The 11,657-nt window shown below is 56.0% G+C and overlaps 4 protein-coding genes across 4 annotated transcripts; 2 read left to right on the top strand and 2 right to left on the bottom strand.

Moving 5' to 3' along the window:
- Positions 1–1,094: 1,094 nt before the first annotated feature.
- SDAD1 (Protein SDA1) lies at positions 1,095–3,423 on the bottom strand (the record flags this gene model as incomplete). Its single annotated transcript, XM_028636285.1, has 2 exons — positions 1,095–3,303; positions 3,377–3,423. 2 exons carry the CDS (start codon positions 3,421–3,423, stop codon positions 1,095–1,097), a joined length of 2,256 nt encoding a protein of 751 aa, XP_028491425.1.
- A 1,665-nt stretch (positions 3,424–5,088) lies between these two features.
- CEL1_2 (Esterase/lipase/thioesterase) lies at positions 5,089–6,105 on the top strand (the record flags this gene model as incomplete). Its single annotated transcript, XM_028636284.1, has 6 exons — positions 5,089–5,190; positions 5,252–5,281; positions 5,334–5,587; positions 5,636–5,690; positions 5,746–6,001; positions 6,062–6,105. 6 exons carry the CDS (start codon positions 5,089–5,091, stop codon positions 6,103–6,105), a joined length of 741 nt encoding a protein of 246 aa, XP_028491424.1.
- An 861-nt stretch (positions 6,106–6,966) lies between these two features.
- On the top strand, positions 6,967–7,521 carry D7B24_002067 (uncharacterized protein; the record flags this gene model as incomplete). The annotated part of the gene is made up of 1 exon (XM_028636283.1): positions 6,967–7,521. One exon carries the CDS (start codon positions 6,967–6,969, stop codon positions 7,519–7,521), a length of 555 nt encoding a protein of 184 aa, XP_028491423.1.
- Positions 7,522–8,035: 514 nt separating this feature from the next.
- Positions 8,036–9,406, bottom strand: D7B24_002066 (uncharacterized protein; the record flags this gene model as incomplete). The annotated part of the gene is made up of 6 exons (XM_028636282.1): positions 8,036–8,160; positions 8,289–8,466; positions 8,545–8,661; positions 8,820–8,849; positions 8,946–9,076; positions 9,178–9,406. 6 exons carry the CDS (start codon positions 9,404–9,406, stop codon positions 8,036–8,038), a joined length of 810 nt encoding a protein of 269 aa, XP_028491422.1.
- Between the last annotated feature and the right edge of the window lie 2,251 nt (positions 9,407–11,657).

Here is an 11,657-nt window from a genome sequence, read left to right as displayed (position 1 = left end):
GGATAGGAGGGGAAGGGAATAGAAGGGGGAAGGAGGATGGAAGAGGAAGGGAATAGAAGAGGGAAGGGGGACGGAAGGGGGAAGAATAGAAGGGGAAGAGAATAGAAGAGGGAAGGGGGACGGAAGGGGGAAGAATAGAAGGGGAAGGGAATAGAAGAGGGAAGGGAATAGAAGAGGGAAGGGGGATAGAAGGGGACGGAAGGGGGAAGAATAGAAGGGGAAGGAATAGAAGGGAAGAGGATAGGAGGAGGGAGGAAGAAGGATAAGGGTAAAAAGTAGAAGTAAATAAAGGTAAGAGTAAAAAGGCTATAGATATAAATATAGTACTATATTAAAGTATTCTATAGATTACTTACTAAATAACTTTCATCTACTATCTAGAAATAATATAACTTCTACTTATAACCCCTTATATAGTCTAATTATAATAAGAAGCAAAGGTATTACTTTTAGAGAGGCGCCTTTGCTTTATACTATAGTAGCCTCAGAGTAAGTATAATACAGAAGCCCTGAGTTCGGCTGAACGTGGACACAGAGATAGTAATAGTGATCCGGGTACGACAAGAGTGTATGTATCACATCACACATTCCGCCCAGAAGCTACCTAGTTAAATGCAGACCAAGGTGATCCTTGACACGCTAGTAAAGGTATCAAGGTAACAATTTATAATAACTGGAGGGACGCAGTCTGGCATTGTTAAGTTCAAGTATAAAGAGAGTCATGTCCAAGAGTCTTCTGGATGAAACGCGTAATAGTAACGTCCCGTAGAAGAGTTCCGCATCACACGTGCTCAAAGTCATTACAATTAGGGGTTGTTGAGAGCTCTCAGCATATATCTATCGCGTTATTCCAACGGAACAGGGCGTGATGGAATGATCAACTGGGAACGACTTGCTAGATAGTACGCAAAACACTCTCTGATCATGATTCCCGTAGCGGCGAGTGTTAATGGTATCAGCTGACAACGCTGCGAGCCGCACAGATGCTCTTCTCATGCATTGCGTCAGACATGCCAACGAATCATAACTATTGAGTCACTCGCGGTAGACCGTCGACGGAATGAACAGTGGAAATGGTATTATCATGTCTAAAATCAGCCAATGTTGCCCCGGCGGCCGCCCCTCTTGGCCCGGTTGACGTGGCCCTGCAGGACCTGCCTCGTCTGAACCAGACTCCTCTTCTGCTTGTACTTGGCCTTGTTGAGTGTCATGAGGAAGTTCTTCTGTCTGGCCTTCTCCTTGTTCGTCGTACTCTTGCCCTCGGCATCCTTCTTGGACCGTCTGATGGCCTGGGTGCTCTTGTGCTCGCCGCGCTCGGGCTTACCCTCCTTGGCCAGGGCGACGCGCTCTTCCTTGGTCGTTTTGCGAAGGCGCGCGGGCGCCTCAATTTGCTCCGCCGTCAGACCGTCGTCGATGTGTCGTGCGAGCGCCTCCTCAAGCTTCTTGGACCTGTTGGACTTGGTGCCCATGGCCTTGTTGACGCTGGCCTCCATGCGCAGCTCCTGCAGCTTCTGGAGATCCGCCGGCGTCAGGATCGACGTTGTCGCAAGCTTGGATATCCTTTGCACCTCGCTCTCGACATCTTCGCCGTCCTTGTCGGCGTCGCCTTCCTTGTCGGCGTCTGCCTCCTCGTTATCGGCTGTGCTCTTTCTCCGCTTCTTCGGCGCAGGCTCGTCCTCGTCCTCCTCATCCGAGCTGACGGCGATCCAGCCGCCGGAATCGTCGCTGTCGACCGACTCGACATCCCAGTCATCCGAGTTAAAGCCGTCGTCCTCGTCCTCCTTCTCATCCTCGCCGACCTCCTCAGGCAGACCCTTGGCCGCGCGCTTGGCCTTCCTCTGCTCCTCCTTCCACTGCTCTAGTAGTTCGAGGCCCTCGATGCCGCCGGCCTCCTGCTCGCCGAAGCGCTTCTTCCTGACCTCGCCAGTCTTGAGACCGATCGTCGCGTCCTTGCCGCGGTCCTTCTTGGCCAGCAGGTCGGCGCCGACCTCACGGAACAGCGACAGCAGGCCCTTAGCAGCCATCATGGTGCCCTTGTCCTTGCTCTTGCGGTACTGCACGAGGTCCTGCAGCAGGGTGTCCTCCATTGCGAGGGGCTGGCGGGCGCAGATCTCCCGGATGGCGTTCAGGCCAGCGGCGGCGACCTCACCAGCAGCGGCCTCGGAAACGAACTCGTTGGCAATCTTCTGCACGAGGGGCTCCAGACAGTCGGGCGGCACGAGGTTGTGGGTGGCCTGGGCGAGGCAGGCGAGGAAGGACGTGACGGACTCCTGTTTGGGCGTGAGGTACTTGATGAACCACGAGTAGAGCGAGACAATGGTTAGCTTGTGCAGGCCGACGAGGCGGGTGACCAGCTGCAGCACGAGGATCCTGTGCTCGAGGACCATCTTGGTCTTCGTGCTCTGGAGGTGCTTCTGGAAGACCTGCTCGGCAAAGCCCTGGGGGTCGTGGAGCAGGTGAAAGGCAGAGAAGTTGAGCGGGTGCGGCTTCTCCTTGCCACGCTCCTGCTTGTGGATCTTGGTGACAGCCTTGCGGTAGGCGTTAGCCTTCTTCTTGGACTTTTTGTTGATGCCGATCTGGTGCTTCATCTTTTGCAGGTCGATGGCCTCCTCGTCGCTGCTATCGTCCTCGAGCTCCTCGCGCTCCTTATCGCCGCCGAGGAAGAAGCGCACGGCGCCTACGACAACCTTCTCGTTGTCGGAGAGACAGGCCTCCTTCATAACATCGACAGTCTTAGCGTCGGTCCAGACCTGGCGCTTCCACAGCTCGCGCGTCAACTTGACGGCCCAGACGGCCTTGGGGGAGGCGCGGTCAGCAGTAATGAGGTTGTAGAGGACGGTCTGAATAGTGCGGTTGAGGGGGTGGTTCGTCGATTTTGAGTTTGCGTTGCGTAGGTCGCCAAGGATCTTTTGGAACAGCAGCGTTCGCAGGGACTTGCTCGGCGACGATACGAGGATGGGGAAGAGCGTGGTTAGCAGCTGAGTCGAGTCGATGACCTCCTTTCTCCTTAGGAGTACGAGACTTCCGACAATCTTCTCGCGCAGTTCAGGGTGTAGGACCTCGTGGTGCTGCAGCAGGATGGCCTTGAGATCGCCGGGAAAGGCCTCGGCATGTTGAGGGTAGCAGTCGGCGACATGTGCGATGAGATCGACAAGGTTGTGGAAGGACTCGGTGTACTCAGGGGTCGCGGTCGTGGGGGAGACGAGGAAGACCTCACGTTGACTCTCGTACTGGCCCCATTGCTGGAGGAAGTTGTCCTCGTACGAGTTGGGGTCGCGGCGGATCTTGTACTGAAGGCTCGCGCTGTGACGGTGAGGTTAGCGGGAGGGATGTCCGAACCCTGGGGATCGCAAGGACCGTGAGGTTGTCGACTTACAAGTCGGCGTCGACCTTCTCGAGAGCTGCGACCTTGCGTTTGCCCATTTTGAGAGTGAGCCGAGTGCGTGTCGATGTGGTGTTGTGATGTTGTTGGCGGTGGCGGGGCTGGGAGACCAGAGACCAGCAGCGCTGAGCATGGGAAAGGCCGTCAAGGACGAGCAAACAGAAATTTTGGGCGAAAGTTCCTTATCAGTCCTTATCGAGGATTCCCAGTGGGGCCCAAAGGTGGGAAGCTGGGGGGGGGGTCAAATGCCGGGGGGTCCATACAGATAGGACATAGGGGGTTACTCGTTTTACTTAGCACCACGGGTTGAGCCTCGGTTTTCGATCGATTCATTTGTCAGAGGGACGATTTGTATCGCATCAATACGTAGAAAAGATGCCAACACGGGTAATGTTGCATCCAGCCTCTCCTTTCTGACCACAGGAGTTGTGTAGGTCGAGGGGAGAGTCGGGTGTCGTGTATTCATACGAAGAGCCTGCCCCTTACCTTCTGGCGCCAGGTTCGCTGTCCTCTGCGCCAGGTCTTCTGCACTTGACTGTCCCTTGGCAAGTCATGGGTCTTGGTCTCACCCAACAGAAAGACAATCGCTCTTTAGTAGGCGAATGTTGGGCAGTTTGCGAGCTGTAGGTCTCTGATCAAGTTGGAACCTAAGATAGGTAGACAGAGGAGGACTCATCGCGGGACAACCATACTCGAAAAAGGCAATCCTGCCCATCCAAAGCCACGAGGGGAAGCATTACAATTGGTTTGAGTTGTAAAGACCCCTCGGCAATCGGACGAGCACTCTCCTGACTGTTCAGCGACAGGCTGTCGAGTGAAGTTTCTTTCACACTCCTTCACAAGCTCAAATGCGCTCGCAGCCCCTTTGGCAGGCCAGAGGTATCTTGTCGGCTCTGCAGTTGCTGCAAATCGCTCTCGAGTGTCCATGGATTCATCTGGCCAATCATGCGGCCTCAATCCGCTTGCAGCCACCTCGATCGGGCACCCAGGTCCATCGGAGGGTACACTACCGGCTTAGATGCGATACGGTCATCAACGTGCTGACACATTGTATTGGTGCGCACTATGCAATGGTCGGGAAAGGCGGGATTCCCGCGTGCTGAAACGTCCACCCGATGATTCTAATTAATTAAGTGCCGCCATGGCTGGGGATGTTGGTCTCTAAACCTGGTCTGAACGCGGGGTACATGGTTCGAGCCCCGTGGCAGGGCACCATTGCAGGTCCTCAGATCTTGATCGACCTCTGGATCGACGCGCTCTGGGCCAAGAAATACAACGGGGGACGTGTTTGGACGAAGAAGTCGATGTCTCCTGACACTTCCATCCTTCTACCACCTCCCAAATGCGGCTGTCTGGACGCGCCAGATCAATCTCGAGCCTAGAAGCAGTCATGAGGCTTCGCTAGATGTCATTTGGATTCGCATACTGGCAACACCCGCACTGGTCTGACGCCCTCTCATATATGTGCGGGCCCTTGTACTGCATATCCCAAGTCCCCAGTTAGGCTGTGCTCCCTTGTGACGGACCATACTCTTCCGCGAACCGACGAGCAGTCTTGGCAGCTTCCTCGAGTCACGCAGATAGGCATTCCTCTGTAGTCATGAAGAATTTGCATATAAATGGAAGGCTCTCCGCAGATTTTCTTGAGGCAAGGATCTTCACAAGCCAAGCGTACCCTAAGGGAAACCTCCATCTCGTCCGGCATCATGAAGCTCCTCGCAACTATCCTTGCAACTGCCGCAGTTGTCTCTGCCCATGGCTACGTTGACACTGCAGTCATCGGTGGTCAGAACTACCAGTTCTACCAGGTCTGTCTTACACTGCAGTCTGTTTCGTCTCAGGTGGACTGACTTTTTGTTTCGTGTGCAGCCCTACCAGGACCCTTACATGAACCCCGCCGTAAGTCATCAGAGGCCGTAAGAAACCTACACACCATCTAAGACAAGACTAGCCCGATCGCATCTCTCGTCGCGTGGAGGGAAACGGACCCATTGAAGATGTCAGTCTGATCGATCTTCAATGCGGTGGATGGACCGCAGGTGGCATCTCGGGCTCAGCACCCGCCAAGCTGCACGCTCCTGCTGCTGCTGGCTCTCAGGTCACCCTCAAGTGGACCCTGTGGCCTGACTCTCACGTCGGCCCAACCGTGACCTACATGGCGCGTTGCCCTGCTTCTGGGTGTAACAACTGGCTTCCCGGCACGCAGTAAGTCGAGAAATCGTGTGCCCCTACGGGCATGTGCTGACGAGATAGGGCTGTGTGGTTCAAGGTCCATGAGCAGGGTCTGGCCAACGGTGTCTGGGGTGCTGTACGTGGCGTTCTCTCTCTTCTTTTGCTAGCCCATCACTAACGTACATCGACAGGCCCCCTTGATGGTCAGCGGCAACAGTGGCTACAAGTTCAACATTCCCCAGTGCCTGGCACCTGGCTACTACCTTGTCCGCCACGAGCTCATTGCCTTGCACGCTGCCTTCTCCTACCCTGGAGCCCAGTTCTACCCCAGCTGCTTCCAGCTCCAGGTGTCGGGCTCTGGCACTGCGAACCCCACTGGGCTTGTCAGCTTCCCCGGCGCGTACACCAAGACGGACCCCGGTGTTGTCTACAACTCGTACATCGGACGTGAGTATTTCCCATCAGAGTCCGTGCCAAGTCTCGATGCGTCTGCTGACAGCGGATCAGAAAAAACGTACCCCGTCCCTGGGCCCAAGGTCTTTACCTGTTAAGCGCATGGATGCCCTTGTCACAGAATGATGACGGGTCTGAACCCCTGGTTTGGAGGAGCTCAACTGGGTTTCCGTGCAAGGGCGCCGAAAGGTGGAGTTATGGAGACGAGACTGGATAGAGCGGGGAAAAGGAATTCAGACCATATCCCTTTTAGCTCCCAAGCATAGCCTGCATGCAATCATGTACTCATGCTTTCCTCGTGCCAAATCTCAGTCTGTCTTACTCGTGATCATCTTTTCATGCGGCCCACTTGAGCCCAAGAGCGCACTGTCAGTACACATGGCGCCGCTTCTTCACAACGGCAACGAACTGGGCAATCCACAACGATCATGTTCTTCGAGGAAGTGCAGTTTTTGCTTGTTCAGAGTCTGGGTGTCAACAATGGATTGTGCAATTGATAAAGACTGATAGACCTGAACGAGGGAGTTGGACATGGTTGCTTTGTTCCATGTAGCTCACATATTGTTACTTGCTTTAGAAATGAATGTACGTAACAGACCGCATTGTTCTACGGTTCATGACCCTGGCCGAAGGTCTCTCAAGGAGAGATATCTGAGCTCACTAGTTGAACAATGGACTTTGTGATTGAATCTAACGACCACCGTTCTGTTCCTAGAAATCATTCACTGACAAGTTGTCAACATGCGTACAGTGAAAGTGTCCAAGGTCAGCACGTCGGCCAAGTTTGATATAAGACCATAGCAACAACCTTCTGCAAGCCACACTCTTCTATTGTAGCCACTCGCCATACCACATACATCAAGCATCCGCACCTGTCACATAGACCAAAAACTTGCCAGCAAAGACTATAGCTAGCTCACATTACACCACATCAAGACACCCCTCCCAAGATTGAGATCATGCCGCAAGATAGTACTCGCAAGCAGCTCGACCCGCGTTCTGCGACGTTCACCCCTGGCCGGTCTATGAGCGCTACTCTTGACACCGTTCATGATGCGACCACGCATGGCGCAGATGTCGAAAAACTGACCAAGATCCAGGACGCCCCGGTTCCTGCTTACTATGTACCCGGTCAAGTCGTCTACGTAACCGCTCCCTATCTCTGTGTAGAGCGTGCCGATGGGCCCAGCCTCAAGCCTCTTGACAATGACATACCGCTGCCCAAGGACGGATCCACTAAGCCTCCGGGCTTGAGCGGCACCAGCTCTGATCAAAAGCCCCAGATGCGTAGTGTCGACGCTTCTCTGGGTCCCCGTGAGAACAGTCACCCTGAAGCCTTTGTGCGCGCGGCAACTGGACCCGCCTCGAACCCCTGGGACCCCAATTGGCCTTCGCAAAGCTACCAGCAGCACGTCAAACAACCCGAGGAACGGCCTGGTACTCCTGAAGGGGTGACCTTCGAGGATGACCATGTGTTCCTTCGTGGCTCTAACCTGGAGAACAGCGAGCACTAAGCGCAATGCCGCGGATGGATGGAAGCTCACGTGCCAGATGCGTGGCTGAGAACACACTCCCTAAGTCTTTCCTTGCGTCTTTGTTTTGCGTGTTGTGTCCGAATCACTCATTTTACAGTTTTCCTTTGTCTTATGTTTGCCCTCGGGAATACGTCATGGCTTCGGCGTAGGTCGATGGATAGATGGATAAACAGGTTGGTAGATAGGTAGATAGATAGCACCAGAGGAAAAGGAAAAATCAAATCTGGTGCGCAAACATGCGAGGTCCTGAGCCAACGTGAAAGTCGTGATTGCCTACCGTGTTTGTCGTCCGGACCACATCCCACGGCGCCCCCACCACGATGAGGTTGGCAATACCAATGGATCCCCACGTCACATTCCTCGGAAAGATGAATGTATGGGTCAATCTGGTTCCTGATTAATGATGCTCCTGACAGGGCACGCACTGACTCGGGCGTGCGTCGAGTGACACCCACGCACCCGGTCCTGGCTGGTGTTGACACCCTGACGAACCTTAATTCGGCCACTCGGGGCTTCGCTTGCCCAGAAATGCTGCCACGCCTTCGGTCTTGTCCCGCGTGCCGAATGAATAGTAATAGAGGCTTCGCTCAAAATCGTCGTCGCGACCCAGATCATCGGCTGCATTCCGGTGAGCTCGGTGTTTCGGGACAAAGTCACACCATCTAGCTTGTGGAACCCCCCTCGGGCCCGGGGGACACGGCCCGGGGCAAGGCGGGACGGGAAGACAAAGGAGCAAGCTTGCGTACCTCGGCAGATGGATTCTTTGGCCAGAGACAATGCAATCCGGCTCGAGCTGGCCAGGCGTTGGGCGACGGCGAGAACGTTGTCGAGCACCTGGCCGTCGTCAAACAGCGCGGCCACGAGACCGGCGTCGAGGGCCTCGGCGGCTGGGATGGGTGCACCCAAAAGGATCATCTTCATGGCCTGTCGTCGCGGTCAGGATCAGCAACGTGGCCGTGTCTGCCGATGCGCACAACCAACGCGCGCAACCACAAAGCTTACTCTAAATTTACCCACGGCGTTCGTCAACCTCTGGGTGCCCCCTGCACCGGGCAGCAGGCCGATTGTGACCTCGGGGAGCCCGAAGCGACTACCGTGTGCAGCGAAAATGAGATCGCACTGTAGCAATCGGGATCCACATTAGCGCACCTTCTCAACCTCAGCGCAGCGCGCGTCTCAGACATCGTGGACATCGGTTCGTCCTTCCTCGTTTCTCTCTCTCCCCTTCTTCTTCTTCTTCTTCCCCTCTGCTCCCACGTCGTTCGAGGATCACGTACCATCAATGCGAGTTCGAACCCACCGCCGAGCTGTCAGGGAATCACACCGCTCGTTAGCCTCATGTGCCTCCCGGGCCCATGATCAATACAGGATCAATAGATGCCCGCCGCCTGATCGTCACCTACCGCCATGCCCTCGACAGCGGCAATCAAGGGCTTGCGCACCCCACGCATCCCTGTGCAGAGATCCTCGAGATACCGCCGTTGACGCGCTTCTTCCGCACCGAGCGCAGAAATCTCCTGAATGTCCGCACCCGCTGATTGACATGTCAGCTGTGACAACGCAGTGGCGGGGCCAGATGGTGAGACATGACAATCTCCATGTCTGCCTGTCTGCCTGCGTGCCTGTTTGCCTTACCGCAGAAAAAGCTGCTGCTCCCTGTCACGATGATGACACGGACGCTATCGTCTGCCGATGCCGCCCTAAGATGGCCAAGGAACACGTCAATCAGCTCTTGCGACAGCGCATTGCGCTTGGACGGACGATTTAGCGCCAGCACCCGGACGCCCTCCGCCGGCGTCGACGCGAGGACGACCGCCGGCGTCGTGGCCGGCCGAGGTGAGCTGATGGCGACGCCCTCCGTCATGGTCGTGGAACGTGCGGCGATGGGAAATGAGGAAGGGAAGGAAGAGAAAGAAACAAAAGCTGAGTCGAAAGGGCAACAAGGCGGGAAGTCAAGAAAAAGCAAGCAAGCCGGGCTGGATTCCCAAATGTCAATCTTCAGCTGAGAAGGGCGAATGAATGGTGCTGGAACCATCACCCGGGGAACAGGATCCGGGCGACAACGTCCCTCAAATACCCCCAAAGTTCCCCCATTCAAGGGAGCTGATCACGCTGGCTGATGGATCGATAGCTCTCCCATCTCCTGGCCCGTTCAGAATGGATCAGCAGTTGGAATTGGGCCGCGACGAACCCCACGTGTAACCACACGTGTGGACACTGCGACACGAGGGTTGAAGACAGCAGTTCTTCTTGAGCCAGCGTCGCGGAATCAACGCTGCTGCGGATACGGCGTCTTTTCTGGTCTTCACTTGCCGTTGGGAGTCGATAAACCTGCTCGTCGTTGCGTGGCGTGCGACCTCATGCACGACGTCGGAGTTACATCCGGTGCCCGAGGCAGCCGTCGCGTCCTGTTCGGGCAAAACATCAGCGATGATCATCCGCTCGCCATCTTGGTACGACGTTCCGAAGCTGTGCCGCCCCTCCTCCCCGCTTCCCGGCGGGAGGAAAAAAAAAGGGGGGGGGGACAGGGTGAACAAAGGGTGCTTGTTGGTGAACGACCGTGCTGGCCATCATCTCATGATCTGTGCGGATGGCGACCCAGGCCAGACTCTGATAGCTCCCTCGAAACTCGAAGCTGGATTGGGCCGATTCGGCCAGTCTTCGCATTCCTCCACCCCCCGGCAGTCATTAAACCTGTCACGAGTTGGTTGCACCGTTGCCTTGACGCGTAGCGGCAATTGCGTCCAAAGGGACGCGGAGTGACCCATCCGAGGCGCTTCTCCAAGTCACCCGCAACCTTGCTGGCCCCTTCTCTCAGATCCTGCAGCCTCTCTTAGTTTCGCCGAAATGCCCAGCGCCGCTGCGATGCGGGATGCTAGCTTCTCTGCCTGCCCGAACCCACGCTCGCTCGCACGTCGGCAGTGCCCCTGCAGGAGGGTCCCTCACGACGATCATCGAGTCGCGGGGTAATCGCACCACTCGCGGCTATCCGGGGCGCTCGTGTAGATTGACCGTCTCCCACCGTCGCCGGGCTGACGAGCAATGACCGCCGCATCACCACCTTCTTCGCAACATGCAGTGCTGTTGGTAAGCCATCTGTCAGCCCACAACCGCAGACGCTTTCGTGCAGACACATGTCGCGAGTACCACGACCTGTCTGATTCAGGTCAACCCGTGCCGCCCCAACTGGACGACAATGACATTCCCAACATCCGTCATGGCTCCTTCCCTTTTGAGGGTGACAGCGAATAGCCCGCCGATGGACAGGGCCATCAAGTCTTACCTCCTCCCACCCGGGAGGGACCGCAGAGCAACGCCGGGATCTTTCCGGTGCTGATCCCCGCCAGATCTGTTCGTCTTGTCTTGGACCCTTTCCACTCCCTGCCAACTTCAGACCAACTTTTCAGCAGCCCGTGGCCGTTGGGCAGGCCCTTTCCCGACCAGTCGTTCGTCGACACGCGTGGCCGCACCAGCGCTCCTCAACGGACCGTTTGAGGTGTCAGACCTTCCGCTAGGCTGACGACGCTACCTCGCCAACCACGACCTATTTGCTCATCAGGACAGAGATATCATCCCTCGCGTGTCGAACGAGCATGCATCAATCAGAAGCGGCAGGGGTCGCGACCAATGATGACGGTCGACAGCCTTTCTATCTTTCAAGAACAGTTCGTTGATACATGCCTCGAACCCTAGCTCATCTGTACCCTCAACGCACCATCACATCACTGCATCGCCGATGTGGACTTCAAGGAGCAGGTCACCGAGACCCTGACCAAGCTGTCTGCAGAGGAGGCGGACCGCGTTAATCACGCACGGAGCTGTTGTCGATGCGACCTCATCGACCAAGCAGGGCCAAGGGATGCCGTCTCCGCGCACTCCATTCCTCGATCCGGAAGACCCTTCGTTGACTCAACAGCGGCCGTCAGACGGTCCGTCCCACCAAGGAAGGTATGGGGATTCACGTTGAGGTCTCGTGGGGATGCGAGGGCTCGGCGTGGTCGATACGACTATTTAAGAGCCCTCGTCGGCGTGGTTGAGGGATGACTTTTGTTGCTCTCCTCAAGCCAGCAACATCTCCTCTTCATCTCCCATTCCTATCAGCCCCCACAGATCGG

The sequence above is a fragment of the Verticillium nonalfalfae genome, assembly GCF_003724135.2.
Source record: "Verticillium nonalfalfae strain VnAa140/NRRL 66861 chromosome Unknown scaffold_148, whole genome shotgun sequence".
Taxonomy (NCBI): Eukaryota; Fungi; Ascomycota; class Sordariomycetes; order Glomerellales; family Plectosphaerellaceae; genus Verticillium; species Verticillium nonalfalfae.
The sequence above is the reverse complement of the archived record's forward strand: the minus strand, read 5'-3'. Positions and strand labels throughout refer to the sequence as shown.